Source organism: Corvus moneduloides, chromosome 2 (assembly GCF_009650955.1).
Source record: "Corvus moneduloides isolate bCorMon1 chromosome 2, bCorMon1.pri, whole genome shotgun sequence".
NCBI lineage: Eukaryota > Metazoa > Chordata > Aves > Passeriformes > Corvidae > Corvus > Corvus moneduloides.
This window is the reverse complement of record NC_045477.1, coordinates 102,358,234-102,385,199: the sequence shown is the minus strand read 5'-3', so window position 1 is coordinate 102,385,199 and position 26,966 is coordinate 102,358,234. Positions and strand designations below refer to the sequence as shown.

At 36.2% G+C, this 26,966-nt stretch overlaps 1 protein-coding gene across 5 annotated transcripts; it reads left to right on the top strand.

The window, feature by feature from the left end:
- On the top strand, positions 1–21,906 carry PNPLA4 (patatin like phospholipase domain containing 4). 5 transcript variants are annotated; one of them, XM_032100599.1, is made up of 9 exons: positions 1–222; positions 1,103–1,402; positions 2,111–2,237; positions 7,798–7,982; positions 11,894–11,988; positions 12,153–12,288; positions 15,551–15,616; positions 19,025–19,174; positions 21,070–21,906. In XM_032100599.1, exons 2-9 carry the CDS (start codon positions 1,244–1,246, stop codon positions 21,199–21,201), a joined length of 1,050 nt encoding a protein of 349 aa, XP_031956490.1. In that variant the 5' UTR covers positions 1–222; positions 1,103–1,243; the 3' UTR covers positions 21,202–21,906. The 5 variants fall into 5 exon arrangements, with proteins under 5 accessions (XP_031956490.1, XP_031956489.1, XP_031956491.1 ...); XM_032100598.1 differs by having other exon boundaries at positions 4–222; positions 19,022–19,174; positions 21,070–21,208; XM_032100600.1 differs by lacking the exon at positions 1–222 and having other exon boundaries at positions 1,321–1,402; positions 2,085–2,237; positions 19,022–19,174; positions 21,070–21,208.
- The last annotated feature ends 5,060 nt before the right edge of the window (positions 21,907–26,966 follow it).

Sequence of the window (26,966 nt, the reverse complement as noted above, 5' to 3'; positions counted from 1 at the left end):
CGGGACCCGCCGCGACCTCCCGGTGCCGAGCGCCATCCGCCGCTGCGGGGGCTGCCGCGGGGACCGCTGCCGGGGAGGTGGGGCCGAGGCGAGCACAGTGCCGCCGCTGCCTCGTGTAGGCCGCGCTAGGCCCCCGGGAGGCCTGCGGGGAGGCGGCGGATGATCGGGACGGGAAGAGCCGTGTCCCGCGTAGGAATCGCCCGCCTGCTCTAAGTGTCCAAGGTTAGAAGGCGCAGTGGCTGCACTTCGGCATTGTGCGCCCCGCGGTTGTCACTTCACGTTCTGTGTTTATTACCTTTAAAAAACTTGTCTCGCTGTTTCGGCTCTGCTTTGCTTGTTTGTTTTGGTTGTTTGCTGAACAAAAGTGGAGGTAGGAAAAATCCAGTTGCACCATAGACCTGATCTCATGGTGCACGAGATGAAACAGAAAACCTGTAACTCACTTACTTGGTTGGGATTAAGTTAGAAGTTGGCAGTGTTCCGCTGAGACCTCGCGGCAGAGGGTCACACTGGGGTTGTTTGCAGTGATGGTCAGGCAGGAACCTGCTTTTCATCGGAACGAGCACAATTCCATACATTCTTCTTTATGGTCAAGGTGTAAACCAGGCTTACACTGGGTGTGTGAGTAACCCCTGTGCTATCTTAGGAACAGAGAAGATAACAAGGCTTGCTTTGTACCAGCCAGCATGCTGTCTCTTAACTGGGATCTTGACACCAGCACTTTGTTTTAGTGAAGAAGTTCTTTGAAGTTGCTGGATCCACAGTTTTCAGCTGAGGAAGAAGGAGCAGTGTATTCACGTTGTTAAGGGACAGTTTGTTTGCTCGGGGCTCTGTGTTATTAACAATTTTAGTTCTTCCTGTCTCTGAAATGAGCAATTGACTTTATGGTCAGTTGTGAACAACACGGTACCAGATGGGGGCTGGTGAGAGGGAGAGAGAGGAGCTACTGAACAAAACTCTTTCATTGTCAAGCGAATCAGCTGTCAATGCCTCTGTGTGTTAGGGCTGGATGGGTGTGAGGAGAGCCTTGTTACAGTATCAGGGCCTTGATGTGCAACTAACCTTTCAACTACTCTTTTTTTCCCCTAATGTCTTTAAACAGGGAATGCTTAGAAGAAAGTTTCTGCCTGTTCTTCTGTGGTGTCCAAGCTCACCTATTGATGCTTCCTTTGTAACTTCACGGTAAAACAGCTTCTGAGAGTATCAGTTTGGTTACCACATCACTTGGATCACTTTTAAGAAAATGTGGACTGCCAAAAGACTGTGTAGTGCTCAAATACTGTTGCTCCAGTTAAAAAAAGGCCAACTGTGTAGTTGCATGTTTCCCAAAACTCAGCAGTTCTGGATTGGAATTACAAACTGTTGCACTATAAGAGTGCCACATAACAGAGTTAAATTCCAGGTAAGTATTTCTGTGATGCTCTAAAGATATAAGTTATGTGCATAAATACAATGATAAAATAATTTATTTTATACTCTGCAGAGCTAAGCTTTTGATTTGACAGCATTAATTATGAATTGAAGATGCCTTCAATTTATCAAGGTAAAGGGGCAGGCAGCAATAGGTGCCGGAGTACCAATATTTAGAATGAAGTTTTGAGTCTAATAGTTCTAAGTTGGGGAGAAACATTAATTTTCTTCAAACTATACTTCAGACAGTAGTGCATGATAAATGACAGGGTGATTAGTTAGAGTGACAGTTGTTTAGTGAAGAATAGGACCAGAATTCTCTGGAAAATTACTTACAGATGCAATGTTAGGCAACAGAAGGTGGGGGAAAAAATGGATTGATAAGGGAGGATAAAAACTTAAGAGTTTGATTATAAAAAATCTGTTGATATAAATAAAAATAGTGGGAAAGGACACAAACTAAATGTGATTTTGGACACTGGCATATCCTGACGGCAGGAATTTTCAATATCTAGGTAAATTAATCTTAAATATAAATTGCTGCATGCCTAAGTTGTGGAACATTGAGGTTTGAACTAGTTTAGTGGCAGCTAAGCAGCTGAGAAATTAATCTAGATGATTTAACAATTATTGTTAAACGATGTCATATTTGTTGTTGTTTTTCTTTTTAATAGTAATATGTCTGACTCTCGGATTGTAGGTTTCCAAGGTAAATGATAAACAATCAGAAGTTGATAGAAGAATGGCTACTAGTGCAGAGGAAACCAAAATAGCTGTTGGAAAAAGTCCCAGTGGAGTATGTGATGGAAGACAACATTCATTAGAAGGTATTGAACCTTTTGCTGCCTTCTTCTGAAGAAGTCAGCCTTCCCTACCCTCTGTTGACACCTTGTCTTAAGGATCAAGGTCTAGAATCTTAATTTGAAAGTTTAGTATCATGTGATGTGTTTCTGTTTTTAATTTTAAGGGGATTATATGCAATTGTTACAGTTTGCAAAGACTAGTGATTTTGTTAAGGTTCTTAATGGCTGGTTAGATATGTACTTACTATGTTTTTTCCTTCAACTTTGTCAAATTCTTATATTCAGTGAAGGCTGTGAATTGTTATGCTAGTGCGCTTTTTTTTCTGTCAGGAATGTGAAAAAACACACATTTCTGTGTCAGTGGTGATTTTTGATTCAGGTAAATTAGTAGTTACACTTACGACCTTTAATTTAGCAGTGCTGCCGAGCTAAACAGTTCTTTCTGTGACTTTGCTTGTTCTGTCATTCTTTGCTAATAACTAATCCTCCGATGTGCTGTTATGCCTCATACTTAGCTCCTGTGCTTCAGGGTGCTTGGTCGTTTGCATTCTATGTATATTTAAATTTTGTTTGTGAAGGTGTGTGTACTCAGTTGCTTTGGGCATTTTCAGCTTTTGTTTACAAGTGGGATGACAGGAGGTAGTTACGACAGGTTAAGACACTGGGACGGTACAATGTTTATGTAATTACATTGCTCAGGAAACAGCCCTGTGAGAAACTGTTGTGCTATTTCTTGTGCATTACAATCAGGAAAACAGTACCTGTCCTGAGAAAGCTGTGTGGTACTGTATCATAATTCTTCTGTACAGCCTTGTCTCCTTACATACGTTCTCTTGAAGGTTTGCATTACAAAATGGAGATACTGCTGAGTAAACAGGAATGCTCCCACCTCCAGTAGATTTTTAATCACCAGTGGGTTTTTTTTTCCTGCAGATGGGTAATCTTTTAAAGAGAACTCTTACATTTATGTTTATTCCTGTGTTATATGGAAAATAATGAAATTGAACAGCCCCAGTGTTCTTCTTGTACATATCTTTTCTTATGCTTCTGGTTTTTTCTCTTGTAGACAACAGAAGCATTTCTATCCCCTTAACCAGTTGAAATCTTTATATTTTGAATTTTGCCAATCATGTAAGATAACATGTTTTGAAAAGCAGTGGCAGAAGTGTTTGCTATGTCCTCTTTATATCGTACCTCTATAGTATGTGCACTGTCCAGCTGAAATGTACTTGTGAATCTTTTAAGGTTCATTGAAACATTTTCTTAAGACATGCCAATATGACAGCTTTGTGTTAATAGGTATTAATATCCTTAATAGTCACAATTTATGCTAAACTCTCTTAAGAATATTTGTTTTGAAGTGTTGTGAAACAGGTGTTTTATACTATTTCTAAGATAGCAAGATTTCTGCTCTCTGCTCAGCTGACAGAAGTGGTTTGTGTCCACAGGTGACTGTGCTCTATTCCTGTTACTCTATTAAAAATTGTCAGGGAATAGTCATAATGTAAACTTAATTAAATTTCTGTGTTTCCTCTTTGGAGTTTTTATAATCATACAATTCTTTTTTTTGATCAAAAGTGCAGTGATCTACCAGATCATCAAAAGAAAAGACATTTTTGAATCATACTTTCTCTGAAATACACAGTTATAACTTGCAAATCAAGTAATGCCACGACATATTTGCAAGCATCAAAAGAAATGGGAAAATTTATATTCTTTTAAATGTGTCTTGGTTTCCTATACTTGCCTTTCTGATTTTACAGGACATTCATCCAACAAATGCTTTCTTATCTTTCCGATTATTCTGAAATTTCTTTGCGAGGTAAAACAACATTGCTAAACTGCATCTGTGAAGCAGGTAGTTCCTTACAGAAACATGATTCTTGTTTATCTGTATAATCTTTCTCATCTGCATCCTTTGTGGGTTAAGTGCTTTTTTACAGATTTGTTGAAGAGGCCTCATTCTACCCACTTTCTTGCAGGTGGATGCATAGTACTGATTGAATATATTAATGTCTGTTTCTTCTCTGTAATGCTGAGTATTTGCAGTACTTTACTGATTTTCATATTCTAAACAAATGAAAGAAGGCCTGATTGTTTCACTAAGCAACAGACAAATGCTAGCTATCACTTAGGAGCTAAACATTACAAGATTTTCAATTTAGCAACTGGGTAAAGCCCTGAACAACAAAATTTGATCTGATAGCTGACCCTGTTTTGAGCATAAGAAGGTTGGGAAAGAGGCCACTTGAATGATAATATGATTCAATGATTTCTCCTTCTCATTATTTACCACTTACAGAGTTGATAGATGTATGTGCATACCCCATTTCTCAGTCATTCAGCTAGATGTAACCACTGGATCTGTCATTTGAGCATGAATGCCGTCTGCCAATTAACATTTGTACTGAGGAATTTCGAAATTTTTTGTGTATATGACAAATACTTAATGTATACCTGAGAATTGATCCTAATTAATAGGAATGTAGTGTCTGGATAACACAGCCATGCTATTGCTACTCTTAATTTGAGGTTCTCGTGGGGAATCTGTAAAACAGTGTTGTATTGCATGCCATACAAATCCAGTCGATCAAGTACTTCTGTTTACTAAAAGTAAAAAAAACCTACCTTATTTTTACATTGTATTGATTTAATCTTTTTGGATTTGAAATTAGTCTGCTCTTCACAGAGTATGAGACTAGCAGCATTCTTGAACAGTATTTCCTTGACTTGAAATCTTAGCGCTGTTTGTTCTTGTGTGCTTGCCTCTCACTGAATCCTTTTGTCAGTCAAGTGACTGATGTGAATACTCAGTCAATAATCTCTCTTTCTGTCTCTTGGGTAGGGAAATGAAGGAGGCAGAGAAGCATGGGATCTAAGTGTTAAGAAATTAACTCACATGAAAGAGTGAGTGCCATGTATCCAGACACTCAAAGAGAATAGTAGTTACTCGCAGTAACTGGTAATTAAATTGGACTAAAGCTCATATAAGAAACTACAGTTTCCTTATGAAGGTGTGTAAGAGGAGGCATGGATATCTGACTTTAGTCAGATATGTTTGGTAGTTTTTGATCTGAGATTCAAATAGTTTCCTCAGTTCACATAACCTCCTTTTCTGTTCTCACTGTAGAGTAAATGTACCAGCCACTTCTTTATACAATGAAGTGTGATTTTTCATCCACATTGGTTGGGAATTTTTCTTTTTAAAAAAAATCTTTTAATCTAAAATTTTTTACTGTAACCATAGATACTCTTTGTAGTTCTTATCTTTTTTTTTTTTTTTGATTTGTGATCATTTAATTATTTTCCAGCAGAGAGAAATACTTTTTGGAGTATGAGCCTTGTAGAAGGTTTAAATCTGCATATACATGTACATAAGCATCCATACACTTATTTTTATTTACATAACCTTATTATCTTACAGTTGTGTTTCTTAGGTACATTTCATAGGTCCCTTAGATGTAATTCTTTGGATTTGTGAACTCATACTTTGCATATTTTTTGACCAATCAGCTGTGTAAACATAGTTCTTATTTCATGTAATGCTTCACAGTAGTAGTTCTTGATCTTGAGGTCTATTTTGGGCAGAAATGGAGTTGATTCTTCCATTCCTATGTAAGAATCCAGTTGTTTTAACCGGTTTCATCTTTTAGTCAGAGTGGTCCATGATGCAAATGCATCCTTGCTCCTAATTTGTGGAAGGTATGGAGACAGCTGCAGCAGCTGGTTAAACTCCCAAGAGTTTAACTATCCTGAAAGAAAGCCCATTGTGACATCAAACTTCAAAGACTGTTTTAGTTTTCTTCTACTCTATTAAAAAAAAAATTAAAAATCAAAGTAGAGTTGTGTTTGTTGTTTTCCAGTAACATCCTGAGTAAACTTTTTTTACCTTCTATTCAGCACAGTGACTTTTCTTTAAATGAAAAGATCCTTCTTTTTAAAAATAGTAAATCAGTTTATCACTTGCTTTGTTCTAAATACCTTTCTCTCCTATTGTCACAGCAAGAGCCAACTTCTGGTTCTTTCTATGAGTACCATGTGTTAGATTTGTTACAAGTATTCCTACTTAAAAGTGGATATGGAAGTGTTTCCAGTGCAGATGATAAACCATGTGTTTTAGCAGACTGACTGATCCACCAAATATTCCCTGGCACTATGATATGCTCTCCATCTCTCTCTCTTGTTCAGTAAAATAGCAAACCTGGTTAGATCATTAGGTCTGATTTTGATCATGCTGTGGTAAAGCAATTGGGTTTAGCATGTCTTATCTAGTGGTTTTGAAAGCTGTTTCTTATCCCCATCTTTCCTGCTCTTCCCATTTCAGAGATGAAGAGATATCTATAACAAAAATGTGGTGCTGTATGTGTTTGCCTCTCTTCATCAGGACTGATACAACAGTTTCTGTCTTCTATTCCCATTGATATTGAGATGTACCCAAGTATAGTAGGGGGTTATTTTCAATTCAATGTGTGCAGTATCTCTTACATCTGTAAAATATAATCTGTGGAATACCTTGCTTTCATAATGTAGTTATTTGCAGAAGCAGAAGAGCTAATAAAATGTACAGCATTCTATTTTGTTTATTTAATTAACTATCCCTAATAATCTGAACTTATGCTTACCATTTGTGGTGTTTTTTTGTTAATTTTAAAATCTGCCCTTGACACCTTCAGAGTGTGTGTGTTTTCATACATTTAGTGCTTTGTATTTTACTTTGGGTTTTTTTTATTCCTTCTTATTTTAATAGTACCAGCAATATGTTTTGTAGTTTTCTTTTTTAAACTAGTAATTACTTTAAAAATTTGTCTATTAATAATTCTAGTAAGCAAATGGGTTTCAAAGATGACAGAAAAAATTTGTCTCTTAGAGAATTATAATGGATTCAAGGCTCTGCTTGTGTAAGGAGAGTATGAATCATAGAATCATAGAATGCCCTGGGCTGCGAGGCACCTTAAAGATCATCTAGTTCCAACCCCCCAGCCATGGGCAGGGACACCTCCCACTAGACCAGGTTGCTCAGAGCTCCATCCAACCTGGCCTTGAATACTGCCAGAGACAGGGCATCCACAGCTTCCCTGGGCAGCCTGTTCCAGTCTCACCACCCTCACATTAAAGAATTTTTCCTAATATCCAATCTAAATTTTCTCTCAGTTTGAATCCACTCTCCCAGTCCTGTCACTACATGATGAGACAGTAGCCAGCAGTTTTATAATTAATTTGACTTTTTAATAAAGGTGGCTAACAATGTTTGTTCTCCAAAGGTGTTCTTTAATCACTGTTGTGTAGCTACTCTTAGTTTGCATTTCTTTGGCAAATCAGGTGAAAAAGTGTAGTTACATTGTATATAAAGGTATATATTTTTAATTGCTTTAAAAAGAGATTTGTGCTAAGGATTATTTTAGAGTTGTTTTCAGGTTTGGAGATACTCAACTAACTGCTGATTGTTTGATGTATTTAGCAATCAAAAGCTTTTAATGTTCTAAAGTAACCTGATTTTTGTTATATAGATTGGGTAAGTTAGCCAAAAGAATAAATGTATGTTGCAACACAAAATTTTTCTGACTGTGACACTTTATGTCCACAGCCCAAATGAAACATATCAACCTGTCCTTTGCGGCTTGTGGCTTTCTGGGCATTTACCACTTGGGGGCAGCAGCTGCTTTTCACAGGCATGGTAAGAAGTTACTGAGAGATGTGAAAGCTTTTGCAGGAGCTTCTGCGGGATCTCTGGCTGCCGCTGTCTTGTTAGCAGTGCCAGAAAATATAGAGGTAAATTAATAAACTCGTAGGTATAGGCCATTATAATTTTTAAAGGAATTTTTTTAATATAATCATTTTCCATTCAGTTTATTAAAATGTTTTGTTTCTTGTTTTTTCTTCTTTTTACTTGCTAGGAACAGGACTCTTTTATCATGTTTTCATTGACCACATCTGTGATTCATGAGCAAAAAGGTTTATGACAAAAATATTTCATATGAACTTTATATTTTAATCTGTGTAAATACAAATCTCATGTGTGTGAATGTTGATTTGTAGGCAACAGGTATACTTCATTATACCAAAATGTATATTTACTGAATGATGGTACATTACACAGTGAATCATTGTTCTCTTGGCTAGAGATATGCTTTGTTAAGCAAGTGCATTGCACCATCCTTTCAACCTTTTCTGAAAGGAGATGAAAATGGTAGATGGAGTGTGTCTTCATAAACAGGTCCTACCTGCTCAGAATTTTTTCTTGCTGCCTGTATTTCATTGAACAGTGTTAAATGCTTTTGCATCTCCTTTAGACTCAGTGCAGCCCATGCCTTAACAGCACCCAGTAGGATTACCCTGCACAGCATTCTGTTCTGACATGTGTCTGGGTTGTTTCATCTCCAGAGATGCCACTCCTTTCTCACCATGGATATAGTGTCATGCAGAGACAACAAGGTTATATTCAATAACTACAATGTTAAAGATTCTGTGGAGAGCATTAGGGTTTCTTTTGGTGTCTCTTTGCTTGATTTTCCCCACAGGTTAAGGCTGCTTTGCTCTCCTGTAGTGTCTGTAGTGACTTTGCCTTAATAAATGTAGAGGACCAGGCATTGCCAAAATGTTAATATTTCTTGAATAGTTTTAATTATTGTGGGGAAAACAGGCTGTTAGATTTTTAGTCTAAGTTACACTTATGTTTCAGTCCAGTGAGCATTTGATAACTTTCTCTAGGCCTCGATTATTTCACTTCATTTGATTCAAAAATAGTCCCAGCCAAACCCTACTTTGCCACTGATCTTTCTGTTTGTTTGTTGGTTGTTTCTGCTGGGATATGAACTCAGCTTGCAGCATTAACTGTACTTCTGTTACTTTCAGCAATAGGTTTGTCCCTGGCTTCTTTCCCCCACCCCACTCCCCTGGGAGCATTCCTTATATGACTTGGTATTAGGCAAGTTCCACTCTGTTGTGTGGAATCTCTTCGTATTCTGTGCAGGCATTACTCCCCTTCTGTCACCTCTGACTGGTAGTTCAGTTTCAAGTTTGCCTGATATAATGTGTACCTCTGACTTTAATTTCCTCTGTGGTGAGCATGGCAGCTCTTTGTTAGCCCAAGGAAATTTTTCTGCTTATTGCAGACTCTGGGTATGAGCACTTGTTCTCAGCCTGGTCCAACTTACAAAGATCTTTCTACGTAAAAATATTAGAACAGTTTTTAGTTTTTGTTTGTGGAAACTAAGTCTATATTACATTGAGTCTGATGTATTTTTCCTTGAAAGTTTGTCATTTTATTGCAAACTAAAGAAAGCTTCATGAACTATCTATTCCTTTCCGTTTTTATGTACTTTTTAGTTATTCTGTTATAGTGTTTAAATGGAAAATTGAGAGTTCTTTTCTCAGTGGGAATAATACTTTCTAATTTTCATGGAATTTAAGTAAAGGCAGTGTTCTATACTGGATAGAACTAACTTTTCATATCAGGATAATTATATCGTTATCGTTACTGCATTTCTAGCTTGAAATATTTTATGTCCACAAATGTAGCTCTTAATCAGTTAATCATTTTTTTCCTTTTTTTCCCCCCTCTCCCCAGAGATGGCAATGTTAGACAAGCCATAATTAGGACTTTCTTCATCTCCTAATCTCAAAGCTGTAATGCAGCCTGTCTTTACTTGGAGAGAATGTAACATTGAAGATTTATTGTTTTGACTGTTGCTGTTCTAAGGCAGTTTCCAGATGTTTTTCTGTCATATATTGGATTTTTGTCACTGTTTGAAAAGGCACGGGACTTGAGAATTCTAAGGAGGCTTATTTAGTTATGGATGAATGACTGTTTATTTTAAAATTACCTTGGTCATGTTTGATATCAAGTTTGCATATCTCAGTACAAGCAGTTACAATTTCTAAGCATGGCCTCAGTCAAAATTTAAAATGCAGATGTATTGTTGAAAGCTTCTAGGACTCAAATTCTAAAACAATTCATAGCTGTAAGAAGTTGTCTCTTTTGAGAGCAGTAATTGAGAGTCTAGATACAGTCCATTCCTAGCACTTGTAGTATGGAAAGTAGTTCTCTGTCATTCCCCTAGGTTTGGATTCATCCAGCTCCCCGGTACTCTTAGCTCCTCGTAACTTTATTTAAGCATCTTAAATATTGAGATAGTAGGTCTGAGGTGCTTCTATGTAGGGTTTTATGGGTTTCTTCTGCATTTAAAGAGAGAGGTGTCAGAATGTGCCTCTGTAGCAGATTGACTACAGAAGAAGCCTAACTGCCTGATGTAGAATAAATTCAAGACTTAGTGCATGTAACTACTTTTATCTTTGAGCTGGCAATGACAAGTACGTTATAGGGTAAAGGTGCAAATCTAACCAATGTGAAATTAAGTAGCACAAATATTTACAGTGATTGTTTCTTTAAGAGGTTTAAGTCTTAGTGAACTTTTTTGATACATTTATTCAAAGGCCATATAAAGAAAGTGGATGCAAGAACTGTATTTCTCTTTCACTTAGATGAGTGCTCTGTCATATAAGTGATGTGAGGAAGTTTAACTGCTTCAGTCAGCTGGCTCTGATCTCAGGTTAATCCTCACCCTAACTCCTTCCTGGTTTTTCTTTCATTGGTTCCTGTATCCTCCTCCTCAGTAGAATACATTCATGTCTCTATTTTTTTTTTTCCTTTCCTTTCCTTAACCACTGAATAATTTATTTTTTTACTATCAACATATTTGTTCTTTATTCAGGGACCTAATAATCCAGGAAACCCAAACTATCTTTTTCTCATGTGGTTATATAGGTGAATGTGGGTATAATATATTTATAGAGTACCAATTTCAGAAGGTTGCATAAGATTGAGTTTAGTTTTTTCAAAGTCTCTAGAATCATTAGAGAAGTCTGCATGAAAGGAATGAAAAAGGATTACAAATATTGAATAGTGAGTCTTAAGTGCTCAGGATCTTAATTCATTGTTTCAGCATGTTACGGCTGAAAAATAAATTATACCAATTCCTTTACTGTCCCTTTGGAGTTGGTATGACTCACACTTCAAGCTATTTTCCTGCAGTCATTAATGCTGGGCATTTCAGCTTGTGTAAAAGGTTCCTTGTGCAGGAATCTGTTGCCTGGTTTTCTGCAGTGTCATTTCTTCCTATGTCATCCATCATAGTTTTCCATTCATTAAATACTTCTATAGTATTTTATTAATAAAATATGTATATTTGTTAGTAGCTTGTTTTTTGTATTAGTGAGAAGAAATCATTGTAATTTTTTTTCTTTTTTATTGCTTATAAGCATCTTAAGGTACTTGTGTCTGGTTTAAGTTCTGAAATAGACTTTAAAATAAAAGGTGGCTTTAGACTTTGAACTAAATGATTGTTCTTGTAATGGCATGGTCTAGGGAACTGATTATTTAGCAGTAGTAGTATATAGAAAAATAGCCTTTAACTTTCTTTGGTTGTTAAAGTGGTATCCTTGTGAAAGCTTATAATTTTTTTTTTCATTAGGGATTTTTTTTTCTTATAAATTAATCCTTAGAAAAGGATCAACATTTCATTATGCATGTCTTGTTGCAAACCAAGCACACAAGGGAAAATATTTCAGTTTGATCTAATAACTTTTTTTAAAGCTTTAGCCTCTAGTATATTTTAGGTACTGCAGTTGAACATGCTTCCGATCACTAAAACATCTTCATGGTTATTATTTTCCATTTCCAGAAATGTAAGCACTTTGCCTATGGATTTGCAGAGGAAGTCAGAAGATTGAACTTTGGTGCTGTAACACCTGGTTATGATTTTATGAAAACACTTAGGTACCTATCTTAATGCTTCTGTAAGGTCATTTTTGTGTTGAGCTCTCCAAATGCAAATGGAGAGGGTGCATATTTCTTCTTCGCAGTGGGGTGCTCAGCCCTAATGTATTTGGAAGGTTTTTAAATAATGGTGTGAGTAATGCTGAGCATTTTCTTTCCTCTAGGGAGGGCATAGAATCTATTCTTCCTTCTGATGTTCATGAGATAGCTGAGAACCGGCTCTATGTGTCGGTCACTAACTCAAAGAGTGGGGAAAATCACTTGGTTTCAAATTTTGCGTCCAGGGACGACCTCATTCAGGTAATAAAGTTGAATGTGGCAGTTGTGAATAAAAATGCTGGAGTTTCTTCAAGGCTTAAGAGTATATTATTAATTGTACGGTAAAATCACTGTTTTACTCAGGTAACCACTTGCTACAACCATAATATAAACAATGTTTAAAGCAGGATTCGATCCTATAGCTTCAAAAATTTTGCTAAAATTTATTTGGTGTTTGTGTGTGTTTCCTTCATTGGTTGTTCAAGTTCTACCTTGTAGGCAAAGTGTTTCTAAAAGTAACGGGTAAGTAATTGTGCAGTATATGAGAACACAGTAGAGAATCTCAAAATGTTGTAAAAAATTTGCATCTCTTACTTCACTGATACCATTATGTTTCATCACAAAAGAAAATAAAGGAAGTTTAAGAAAAATTGAACAATTCCTACAGGTGCTTGTGGATAATGGCTATAATGTAATGCTAAGTACTGTATATAAGCTGCATTTTAACTGTAACTGGGAAGATCTTTTACTGCCCTTCTCTTCATCTGAATACCACATTTTAAATTTGGATCAGGATTGTATGCATAAGCTGATGTGAGATGGTAGAAGCAGTTCAGATGCTTGTAAAGCAAGTGTTCTTGCTAGTAACTGATCGTATCTTAGTGGAAGACATACCAAGATATAGCAGGATAAAGGAGGAAATAGAATAAGAAGGAATTCCTTCTTTCCCTATCCTCGTGGATGCTTAGAGCAAATAAGAGATTCTTTACTGTTATCACTTTTAACAAGTGTCATTTTTTTTTACAAAATCTCAAAGTGTGCATTGGGAGTTTGCCTTTAAAGAATAACCTTTAAAATCTTGACCCTGTTATATTCTACATGGACAGTCAGTTCTCAAAATTTATAGGACTTCATCATGCAAATATAATTATGCAAAAAGTTTATCTGAAGTTATGCACTGTTATTTCTAGCTATAGTATCCACTGGTAACAAGCATGGAGATTATTATTCTTTTCATTTATGTGTTTTTGCAGTGAAATCTTCTAACCTTGAGACAATTAGAAGCATCAGGATGACCTTGGAAATATGTACATTTTTACTAGTATTCAATAGTTTTTTCATTGATTTAGCCATTTCTGTTCTATTCTTTTGTTCTCTGTAGTAGCAGTAGGTGGGTTGGAATAATAGTAATAAAATTACACATAACTGCTCATTGGAATGCATTCATATTGTCTGGTCTTTCACGGAAGCTCACAATACCTGTTTTTGTGCATGCCTTCAGCTCTGCCTCTATCGTGAGTACAGCTGTCTGAATGTTGGTGGCTGCCACAGGAGCAGGGAGGGTAGAGCTTGTTAGATTATTTTATTGTATCGTGCCTAGACATGACCTACATGCAAGGCATGGATAAAGGTACTGCTGGGCTGACTGTTTTATAAACAGCAAAACTTCTGTACCTTCTGCCAGAAATCTTTCAATGTCATATGGATTTGGTTTCAATGCTTAACAAACAAGACTTATGGTTCCGAAGTTTTTCATAATGGCTAAACTGAATGTATGTTTCTACAATATTAAGACTTTATCTGTTTTACTATTCCTTGTGGACTTGGAAAGGCAGGTAATAATCTCCCACTTTTGAAATAGTCTTTCCATATGTGAAGACAATCATCTTGCATCAGCGTTCGTAGATTTGTAGTTCTAGAAATGGAGGTGAGGGGGAAGAGAGGCCTGATTTGTGTGTTTGTGAGGGAGCAAGGCACAAAATACTGATAAATTTAGCTTGAGAATGTAAGGCAGTGCCTAGAAGTCCACACTGGTCTGTTAGTGCTAGGGAAATACTGAAAGCTTGTCCTGCCTGTCCTCACTCTGGAGATCTCTGGAGTGACTTTATAAGAAGAACAACTGCTTTCTTCAGTCCTCTCTTGAAATGAATTCAGAAGTTGCAGGGGTTTTGACTCTATTCCTTCAATAAATCTTTTTTTCCCCATTTCTCTTAGTTTAGAAGGGCCAAAGTTACTGAGATGGAGTTGAAGAGAGGAGAAAGGGTGTTGGGCTGGGGAAGAAGTGGACGTTGGGAACTTTGGGAACCTTGTCTTATGCTTTTATGAGTGAAAGGCCTGTTTGGTAGAGAAATAGCTACAGTTTTGCATAAGGGAACTGAGAGAGCCTTTTTATCTGACCTCAGACAAAGCTCCACATCAGTAGGAAAAGAAACAGTCAGGAAAGCAGTTCTCAAAGTGGAAGCTGAAGACTTCATATACATATACAGTGTTAATTAAAACTTATTAATTATTATTACTTATTCATTAATACTGAAAGTAGCTTAAATTTTGTAAAAGTAAATGTAATTCCACCCAAAAAAGCTCCAGCGCTTTCTTCCATAATCTCCATGGGTTGTGATATTTTTCTTCAGCTGATCATCTTTCACATAGTGTATACACCAGTTTGTGACCTGCTTCTGTTCCCCAGATTGGTCTTTCATGCCACCACACAAGCAGTGTGCATATTCACCCGATTTAGCTGTATGAAAAATTCTGACATACTGTACTTCGTCCACGCATTTGCCTCTTCTCCTGGAAATTCTGTATACTGATTGCTTATGTATATGTGAGTGGATACATAGGTATAGAGATACCCACTCTCTCATAGGTATTGCTGTGAATGGATAGGACGGTGTGTGCAAAGCTGTACATGGCAGAAGAGGTGTCCTGGTCTAAAAAAAAACCTTAAAAATCAAGAACAGCTGTAGACAGCAATGAAGCCTTACAACAGGGGAAATAGTATTTCGTTAATACTTGAATTTATTAAATAAAAACATTGATAAAGGTATGCATATGTGAATTTTCAGGATATTTGTGGTATTTTTGAAACTTTGAAAATCTGATTTATTAGGAAAATAAACACTATATTAATATGCTAACAGAATGACTCGGTCAGCTTCTTCTTTGACAATATACTGCTTTTTTTCAGCATGTGCATATTTAATTTCTTGAAAACTGTAGATTTACTTCACATTCTGCAAAACTAAGTTCATACTCTTGAATCACATTAATCATTGAGTTAATTTTTGATACTTTGTTTTTAGAGTTGTCACTGTGAAGTCATAAAAAAGCCAAACCCTGTTGAATAATTTTAATCACATTTTGACATACCACAACAAGAAGACATTTTGAAATGACAGTGGATTTATGTAAAACTAATATATTGACTGGTAAATATGTATGAAAATATGTATTGGTTCTAAATTACTTTGTTTCCTTTTTTTGATTTTTTTTTTCTCTATTCTTTCTGCTTTCTTCTGTCTAGGTCCTGCTAGCAAGTAGTTTTATACCAGTGTATGCAGGAATTAAGCCAGTGGAATTTAAAGGACAGGTAATTTTTCATTAACTACCAGCTTTCTTTTTATGTGTTCTTCATTTATGGTGTAATGATTTCATCTTAAGGGAAAGCAACTTCAATACCATATTTTGTATTCCTTATAAGAAAACATTTTCACAGTTGTCTTTACTCTGTCTAGCTCTAAGAACTCTTTTTTCTTTCTTACATAAATATATTAACACTTTAAGAATAATTTTAAAAGCATGGAAATGGCTATTTCTTCTTTCTGAGAAATATATGATACTTCATTTCCCCATTCATACAAATGATGCCTCTAGAACCTTTATAACCCTCACAGCCCCCCTGCCAAAAAGCCCCACAAAACCATATGTATTTGCTGCTAGCTAGGTAGTCATTATATCAGAAAGCTTGGCAGCTTTAGAATTATAGATACAGCAATACATATCAACTGAAATATTGGAAGGGTTTAAATCAGTATTGTTTGACTGTTTGAGTTAAATGGAGACTGCTTGCAGCTTCCCAGGGTCTGGAATTTTGTTAATTGGAGTCTATATGTTGCTTGTGCAATTTCAAAGGCAATATATTGCTGTCATTAGTTAAAGGGAAGAAAGTGTCATTGTTAAATTTCTTGTGGTATTCTTTCAATTACGAAATTGAAAAGTTGGCTCACAGTTTTGTCCAAAAGTTATTTAAAACCCACTTTACTGAATGAACTATTATGATTTGCATAGCCATTGTAGTATTTAATGAAGCCTTTGTAAATTTTTTTTTTAGCCTTCTAATATTTTACTGCAGCCTTTTGTCTTTTTGCATTCAAAAGTTAAATCAATGAAAGTTTCATGGAAACTGGTTCTTCTGTTACTTGAAAGCTTCTTGTCATTCCCAAAGCTTACTGCTCTCCTTTAGTGAGATTCAGAAGAGGCAGTGTCTGGGATGAGGTTGCTTGCATTTATAGTTACTTGTTAGAATAATTAGTTCTGCATGTCTGCCCTGCCTTTTCTCATACTCTGTAAAGCAGTGCATTTGTGAATTGGGGAATTTTTTGGGGGTTGGTTTTTTGTGGATGGTTTTTTTTTTTTTTTTTTGGTTTTTTGGTTTTTTTTTTTTGAGAAAACTGTTGCCTGTAAATGCTTTTGATTTGCATTCTTTAGTCCCAAATGTTTAGATCTGGGTGAGGGCTCTCACTTGCAATAGCGTTTCTTTGGTTTGGAATAGTGGGTAATAAGGATGTATGGGTGTGTTAGCAGGGGCCCCAAAGCACACATTGTAGGGCTGCATACATGGGATGTACTGTCATGGCCCAGACATGTAAGCAGCAATCAGTAAAGTGGATTGGATATGGATTTGGGCCTGCAAGGTCACCTATCATATAGCACCATATTCCAACTTTACTGAAAGTTTTACTGTAACAGACCAGGTCCTGTTGCAACAGTGCTGTAATGGGAGTTTGACAAATCTGAAAGATAGCTGTAAATGATCCTGGAATTTTATTCTCTGACTCCTCATTGAGAAATTTGATGTTTGTGCAAAGTGAAGGAATTCAGTAATATATTATGGGTACTGATATCAGCTAATGTCAAGAGTCAGGTACTATAGCATATAATGAAATAACAGGATGAAGAGGGCCATAGAAACTACGAAATATTAATATTTGTAGCTTAGATTTTGAGATCAGGAACATAAAACTCATCTGAGAGAGTGAAGAAAAGAGTGGTGTGGGTGGACTGTGTATGCAGACAAACACACGGATGGATGGATGGATGGGGGGAGAGAGAGAGAGAGAAATAGATAGATACTACTACTACTCCTTTGCTATGTATCTGTGTGTTAAAGAGTGACTCAACCTATCACCAGATACAGGAGTTCGCAGGGGAAGTCAAGTGTGGCCCTGGGAGAAATCTGTGTAAAATTAAAATAAGGTTTGCTTTAGAGTGAGAGTAAAGGACACAGCTGAGAGGGATCTATATAACTGATGGATCTCAGAGAATCTCAGGGGCTTCTGAAGAACAAACACTGTAACTGGAGTTAATGCTTTCTGTATAGCAGTACCTACACTGAGAGCTAGTGTCTTGCCAACAGCCAATAATTTACTTTTTGTGAAAGGGTTTTTTGTCTTGGGTTTTTTTGGTTTTGTTTTTGTTGATGTATGTTTGTTTTTTAAACTTGTGTGACTAAGTTCCTGTGGTGTTTTCAGGATTTTTGATGCAAAATTGGTATTATTTTGCCATTTTACGATAGTCACATAGAGCATCACTTACGTCAGGAAAGCAGTCTTTTGCTTGATTGATGCTGAAGAATACTAGTACAATTTGCCATTTCTTTTCAGTGGTCTGTGTTAATGTAACTTGAGCATGATATTCTGGAGGTGAAACTCTTAAGAAGCACTGAGGTGAATCTTACTATTTCTTACAGCATTTCAACTTGCCTGCCTTTGCGTGTCTGCATTAGTCTACATTTTACATAGTTAATGTTTGTTTCCTTTATAATTAGTGAAGACAAAAGCACTTTTTCAGCACAATTAATATGAGATACAATCACCTACTTTAGGATAAGGTGAATCACATGTTAGAAGTGTTTTCTCTCCCTTGATGATAAAGGAAGTGTAGAATTACTAATTGCCTTTAGATGTGTAAAGTTCAGGGAGATGTGTCTGGTCATCAGCCCTCACGTATGATGTCAGTGAATCCATCTAACCAGCAGACTGGTGTCAAATTTTGGGCTATGCATGTAAGCACAGTAAGAAATAGGAAGATACAAATACATTAACATCAGATGTGACAGCTCTCCTGTTTATATTGGAGTGGAATTTGGCCCCTAGATCTCATTCTTCACTATACTCAACTCCTGCAGCAGACTTAGGTCTGCTCCCACTTATGTGATAGTTGATGGCTCCTTCCCATCTTTACTCTCCACTGCTGCTGCTGTCTTCTGTAGTGGATGTAAGAAGACATGAGGCTCTGGAAGAAAAATCATAGAAGAGGAGAGGAATCATGTGTGGTTTAGCTTGTGCGGTGTTTACCTGCACATACAGATTGTACAGCTTCTGTTGTCAGTCAGAATAATGTTCTAGAGAAGTATACATTATTGGATATGGTTTATGTGTAATATTAACAGTCTTGTCTTTTCCTGTATGTGTTGAGACAAATTCCATATGGGGCATTTTATTTTTTAATTAACTAAGAAGTCTTATAAGTGGCTTGATAAATACCTTACACACAAATCTGCACATTATGTCAAATGCTCATTGATTCAAATCTCTGTGTCTATATTGTCAGTTCCTTGATATTTGACACATACTGAAGCTTATTCATTGTATTCTTAGAGGGAAACTTGTAAGTTTTCTTGAGAGTGGAGGAGGCAGGGTCAGCAAGGGTAAGGTATTGCATTATGATCATACTGTGCTGGTGTTATTTTGAAAATATTTCTGTTTTCCCATAGAAGTGGGTTGATGGTGGCCTTACCAATGGCCTTCCTATCTTGCCTGTTGGAAGAACTGTGACGATATCTCCTTTCAGCGGTCGATTAGATATCTGTCCACAAGATAAAGGGCGTGTGGACCTGTATGTTAAGTTAGCAAAACAAGATATGATGGTAAGTTGCTTGTTTCTTAACTTAAAAACACTAAATAGTACTCTTGCAGTTATGTTCATATTGAAGTGTCTATTTTGTGCTTATATATTAGCTTATGTAAAGTTTTGGCATTTTCTATTTTGCAAATGGAGGTTAAACCTTTTCTTAAACACAAGGAAAGGAAAATGTAGAATAAAGAAGAAAATTTGAAAAGCATTGATCTAGTACAAAATCGAGTAAATTATAACAGGCTGTTCAGTGTAAATAATATTAGGTTTGTGTAGTGGTTTGCTTTACATATCAGCTGTCTTTGACTAGGAAAAATGTTTATAGAAAAAAATAAAGTCGAATAACAGAGGAGAGGAAAACTGCACAACATTTCTTCATACATACTGAAATCAATTGCTCTAACTGAATTTAAAATGCAAGTTTAAGTTGTACATTTGAAATGGTATATACAGTGACTTGTCACTGCATTCCTCAAGAGAGCTTGTGAACATTTGTGACTACAATGCTTTTTCAGAAGTTCTGTTAGATGTTGCAGAAACATTTCTGTATATTGAAATATGAGACTGATTTTTATTGCCTCCTTTTCATTGTTGACATTCTGTCTTTGCAACCTTTGTCTCACAAACTTTAACCACAGTTTTGCTTTCTTCAACGTGCTGAAAGAAAATCTTGAATAGTGATAGACTGGTGGTCAATAATATTCCATTAGAAAGAAAGATTAACAATAATTAATACTTTTTAAAACTTTTTGTAAGCAGTTTTTAATGTTTTTTTTTAATTTTAGCAAAATTAGTGTTAGTAATGCCTTTCTCAATTGGACCAATTTTTGAATCTTTATGATGTTTCACAGAGAGGTATTAAGCATGGTAGTACTTTGTAAAGGTCATAAAGTATGAGATTATTGATTTAATATATCTTGGAAATTTATGCAATCACTGTATATTTCTTGGTTGTGTTTTGTATCTAGAGGATGAAAAATGAGCTGGTGATTAGTTTAGTTTAGAGACAGAAAATTAATTGCACAGTTCAATTGCTTCTGGGGTCATGTGCAAACTCGTGCAGAATCCCAGGCAACATTTTAAACTATTCGATTTGAAGCACCTCTGCTTTTAGGGCTGTAAAAATGATCACTAAGAATAATTTCATTTCAGCAAATTGTGGTTTCATAAATTGAAGAGTTGTACATCTTCATTTATCTATTTTGGAATGTGAATAGTTTTCCATCTCTCCATCTCCTAGGGTCAGAATTTGAATAATTGCTTCAAATAATGAAGATGATTTTGATATTGTTTTGTAAATTTGTTTATAATAATGTGGCTAAGTATTACATTATTTATATAAAAAAATTGTTCAGAACACTATTGAATCTATTTTTAGTCTGTTGTAAACAATTTAATAAAGTCTGTATTCAAGAATAAAGCTCCAAAAGCTTTTTACATGATCAGAGTGACCAATTAAGATGCTGAGTAGTTCTTCAATTGTTGGTAGTACAAGCTACATTTATACTCATATGTTAAACATTGCCTGGGAATGTTCCCAAGAACATGGTTGTTTGCACTAGTAAGTTGTCAAAATATTTCCTTGCACAAGTTTAACATGTGCCAGCTACCACTCTGCCAGACAGTTTTGGGAGTGTTTCCAAAGTTAAAGTGTTTCAGAAACTTTGGGCAGTTTTACAGGCAGACAGTCTGACTTGGATGCTGTGAGTTTAATTCTGTGTGTGTGGACTGTTCGTGCCAGTTTGTCCTGGCACTCGGCAGTGACCCTGGACTTGGTTAATTCCTGGTGTAGACAAAGCCATGCTGGTCTTTTCATTTTACATATGCTCCATGAAACAGATGACAGAACAGTCACATCTAGGTAAGTTGCATTAATAAACTAATTTATAGCTTCTTGCTCTGTTGCAGCTGTCTCTGGCCAACCTAGTAAGACTTAATCAAGCTTTGTTCCCACCAGACCATGAGAAAATGGAATCATTGTACCAAAATGGCTTTGACGATGCTGTACGCTTTTTATTGAAAGAAAACTGGTTTGAGTAGACAGCTCAGAGAAAAAGTAGCAAAACATGATGGCTGCCAAAACACAGCTACAGGCATCCTAGAGAATCTCAGGGATTGCTACCCCAGTTCATGTTCATGAAAGTAAAAGTCCCAATGGACTTGCATCTGCTGCTGCTGAGAAAGTAGCAGTTGCACTTCACAGAGCTGTATAAACATGTCAGAACGGGAGCTGGACGTGCCTGGTGGATGTCTTGTTTTGAGGAGGTTCCGCTTGGATTCAGTTTGCTTCAGCTGGGGACTTGAGTGTGGGATTTGTAAAAAGCTTGTGTTGTCATAATTACAGAAATTTGGAAAAGTCTTTTTCAGTGTTATTTTAGAGGAGAATTGGTGTTATAGCATGAAAAATTAAAATCTGTATTATTGACTGAACATAATTCTGCGTATTAGTTCTGTGTATTACTTGGATGCTCATAGTGTTACTGATCTAAAATGTAACTTGCACTGTTCTAAAGGACTTGAAAGTTAAATACTAGCCACAAGAAAATAAAACATTTGCACTCCTATGTATTTTTTCCACATTAAAAGTTCTTTTTTCGGTGAATGTTTTCTTTTAAAATTTTAAATACTACCTGAATTTTTTAGAAGAAATGTGATATAAAAATAACTGTAAAGAAGGGTGTAAAAATTGTTATATTTATTACATTTTCTTCTTTTGCCAAAATTGAATAAATATATTTTCCTGAAGCTTTTGTCAAGAGTTCATTTACACGTTCCTTGGAATGCTATAACAACCTGATTATCTACTGTCAGTCTACTGGAGAGTAGTTGATGAGACTCAGCAGGTAATGAACTCAGATTCATGTATCTTGTTATTGTAACACTCACCTTGCATTGACTGCCTTAAGTTCAGGATTTCCAGTCTCACTGCCTGACGCGCTGGGTGCAGGGGTGTGGAAAGAGCGTCGCGTCCGTCCCGATCGCGTCCCTGCCGGAGCTGCTCCAGGGGTGCTGTGCGAAGGCGCTCAGACACACCCTGACACACCGGAGCTGGGGGACACTCACAGCCACACACACAGAGCCGGACAGCTCCTGCAGCATCGCGGAGGACAGAGAGATGGGAGGGGTCCTTTGTATGGAGTTCCGAGGGGTTTATTGAGGTTCCCACCCGAAGGGATCCAGGAACAAAGAACACAGAACACTGACGGGGCCGGGGTTTTATCCGGATCAGCACCAGGGGAGGGACAGAACATCAGAGCCTATCCTTTGGGGGCCAGGGGGTGGAAAGGGCGTGGGGTGACAGGACAGTGACCAGTGGGAAAGGCGAGGGGTGGAACAAGGGACCCGGGAACCAGTGGGGTATCAAGGAAAGGAGAACTATTTAGAACATGAACTTAAAAAGGGTAAAAGGGTCTTAGGCCTCTGAGCCTGCCCACCAGTGGACCCCTCCACTGTTTTGGGGCTCTTGGCTTCTTGGTCATTCCTGCAGTGGATTCAACCACTGCAACAACTGCCTAAATGCTAAAATCCACAATTGTTTATTTAAAAGCAAAGAGTGTTTGGTTTATAAGTGTGGGGTTTAAGTTGATTTATGAATAAGTAAAAAAAAAAAAAAAAAAAAGTTAAAATTGGAGGTTGAATCAAGTATGTATGAAATTTTAGAATTCCTACAAACAACTGAAAAACGTGGTTAAGAAATAAATCTTTTATAGCTGTTTGAAAGCCTCTTCAGCAAGTAACCACCAGATTTATATTAATATTTAGATTGCATCACATTAGGAATCATGTGCAGAGATTGAATTATTTTATTACTGTTTTTGATAATGAAAGAAATTAAATAAAAAGAAAAGACTGATGTAAAGCACCTTAAATTCATTTTAGAGCAGCAACCGTTTCTAAATGCATGAAGTTCTATATACAGTGATAGTTATATACAGGATAGCTTGCATGACTTCCAGATCTTAGGATAGCATTTTTGCATGTAAAACTGAAACAAGTTACCTTTGTAACCTGTGCCTTGCTCACTTGTATTCTCATTTGTACAGAGGATAGTTTCCAGCATGAATTGCAGTAGTAGATAATACTATTAAAAATAATCTCTTCTTTGATGCTGATCTGCAATGGTCAAAGTCTCTGATTCAATGGTAACATCTCTCCTGGAATTCTGGTGAAGTCTTGAAAAAGCTCTTTTTCACTTAGAGAAACTGAGAAATCTAACAAGATCAGATCCTCTTAGACTTTGTTTCCTATTTACAGTAGTTGTATTCTTCAGGGAGTGAATATGAGCCTTTTTGAATGGAGGAAGACCAGGGGTTTTTTACCACTTCACAAATTCTTCAATTGATATGGATCTTTCCTAGCTAATTATCCTGGCTAATAGCTGGAATTTTTTTGTTAGAATGTTGTAAATCAGATGTGCTGAAAAAGGATCCTTGCCACCTTATTTTCTCACAAAATCCTAAGGTATTAGAGAGCCTTCTTTAACAGGTCCTAAATAAGTGGAGTTGAAAATCAGTTAGTGATCTCTTCGTCAAAATAAACCCCAATGAAATAAATGAATTTTTAGTTTCAAGAATACTTCTTAGATAGATTCTGTTGCTTCTCTTCTTTTAGATGTGTTTTACGTGTAGTCCTTGTGTGGCTGAAGGCAAAACCTGCAATCATCAAAATTTTGTCTTCTGATGGACTTACTACGCAAATAGGCTGTGCAACTATTTTTTAAAAAAATGTTACTAATATCTTAAAAAGCTGAAGCAGATGAAACTTGCAAAAATTCATACCTACTTTGTACCATGATGCTGTTGATAAGTGTTGCAATGAAGATGATTGCAAACAGTACTTATAATTTAAATAGAAGGTTCCATTTCTGCTGAAACCTTACTAGTTCTGTGGGCTGTGTTGTCTGGGAAACCATTGTTTTGATTTGTTTGGTTTTTTGATTCAGATTTCGTGAATTCTTTTGAAAATCGTTAGTACAAACACAGTCAAATCTGGAAGATGAGACAGGCTAAAGTAATACTTTCTCACGAGAATGAACATTTTTTTTTATTACAAAGCACCTGTTAACCAGTGGTTCTGTGATTCTTTGACTTACTGCAGTCAATGTATATTTCATATAAATATTAATGTTCTTAACACTACAATACGCACTTAAAAAACAAAATATAAATTTAAAAAAAGGGTATTTCACACATCTAATATTAAGAATTATTTGTGTTCTAAACTCATTCTGAATTCAGTCCTGATGTTTCATTCTGTGGTAGGCTTCCATAAAAATCCATGACATTGCAGACTGGAACATAATAAGTAACGTCTTTGCTGTTGTTGTTAGATAATAGAATATATTACATACTATGTTTTTTCAGTTCCTCAGAACATACTGAATTCTTAACCTTTCAGAGTGGAAGTTTATGTCCAATTCTTTGGAAGCAACTTTCAGCTGTTTCTGAGAAGCATGTGAAAAACGGCAGAAATCACACTGGCCTTCATTTGAAGGGCCATTGATCTGAAGTGGAGGCAGTGTTATCAAGTGGAAAGAAAAGAGCCCAATTTAAGTATATGAGTTATCTGAATTGGGTGCTTTTTAAACACACCTTCTAGTTGAGTCTGCTGGATTAGGTATGAACCCTTGTCAGTTTTTGACAAAATGTCAGATCTGAAAGGCTTTCCTGAAGACATTGACCTCTTTTTACTTTGTGTACTTGGAGGCAACTTTGGTTCAGTGACTGCTGCCTTCAGTTCTTTTCTTCGAAGAACTGCATCTGTGGCTCAGACGGACTTCACACCTCACATCTAAAATTATGGAATTGCTACATCTCTGCCCTTAAAGCTCTATATTAAATATATAAACATTCCATGTATTTAACCCAATTTATAATTTTACCTTTAAAATGACGAGTTTGGATATAAATTATATGCAATAAGGATTTTATTCTTAGAAGAGTTTCAAATAGGAAATTTGAAGTGCTTCTGAAGAGATAGTTTTGCTGGAAAAGAAATTAGCTACATACTTACATCCACAATTAAAATTTGATTTACTGACTCTGGAAACCTAAATATGTATGACCGAAAATGGAGTCAGTTCCCAGTTTAGGTAGAGAAGGAGGGAAGACCATTGTTTACTTCCCAATGTCCAGATAATAACAATAATAATTTTTAAAAAGATACTTCATAACTGTTCTTCTCTACCTGAATACTCGCAGTCAATCTTTCCCTCTGAAAGTCACATTTCACTTTGTCTAAATGTGTTAGCCAGCACTTTCACCAAAAGGAAACAAATGTTCAGATAAATTTCTTAAAATTATCTGGCATCTTTACTGTTACAGAAAGGAAGAATTTCAGAAAAAAAGGCTAGTGATGAAGCTGAATCCAGTGAGCAGCGTGTATCAGTTCTTAGAGCACATTTAAAGTATAAGGGTGTAATCACTCATTTTATTCTATGAACTGTTTCCTTTCACATATTTACAATTGTAAGCAACTTTGAAACACAGTATTCAGCTTGCAGCATTTCAGTGTGAAAAAAATCCATTTCCTTCAAGTCACAAATACATAACTATGCTAAGGTTGCATTTCCTGAAGTACTATGCAAATTATGATAATCTCTATGTATCTTAGTTGTATTGTTGTTATTTCCTTAGATTCCACAACTATTCTATGCACTTTAAGACAAGTTTAAAACACACATTTTTAATCCAATAATTTCTGTTACAGTCCCAGATATGGCACATAAGCCTTACAGCAGCAAACTGTGTAGCTTATCTACTTGTCAATATTATTTTGGTAATTAATATTTCTTTAAAAACATAGAAGCTAGCACTTTTAAAACCACTTTAGGTATTTTCATTATGTTGGAATGAAAATGTGCATTACAAGATGGCATAGCTGGCTAGATAGCTAAGAGTGGAAGGAGTTGCAGGGATTTGTAAATGTGGGGGATATGTAAGGAATTAGAAATAATGTCAGACAATGCCCTGGGAGCACGTGAGGAAATCCTCTCTGACAATCTCTCATTACAGTGGGCAGATACTGTTTTACAGAACTGCATTTTTAAAGCACAGAAGCTGCCTTAACCTGGGTGAAAACAAAATTGTAATTATGTGCTTTTGTTTTAATTAGAAAAAAGCCCCCAATTCACGTGGTCAGATATGTTGGCATTGAAAAGAGTTTTGAATACCTTTAGCTTTCACAGTATTTTGGTGATAGTTACACACATTAATGCTCATTTCATTTGTAGCTGTGTGGAGTGCAAAGTTCTTTAACTTGAGATAAATACATCAACAAAAAAACATTCCAGGTTAATGGAGAGATTTTATGTGTTTCTTTTCTACCTTGATAGAAGTAGCATCACACATGCTCATATCTCGGTTACAACTGCACGCACCTTCTTTTTCATATCATCTCCCTTCCAATGTCACTTAGAGTCCTTATTACTGACATATCTTCATATTCTTGATTAAACCCATTATTAACTGGTCTTGATGGCTGGTCATAAATCCATTCACTTTGCATGGTAGAGCTGCTATCTGTATTTCCCTTATTCTTGCATTTTGTATGGCACTGGTGAATCTGTTGCAATAGGCACAACAACATATATTGTTAGGCAGTAAAAATGTTTCCATCAGATACCTCATCTGTTTAGAGAACAGATGGCTGACTTTACTGGGATATCAGTCCAGTGTTTATTCTGAATTGGTTTAAAAGTTGTTACACATATCACAGTCAAAATGAAAAGTGAAAATACTGATTTTAACTGCACTTTAGTGAATTGTCAGAGAATATAAATTACTACTATTTTTAGTAGTAAAAAT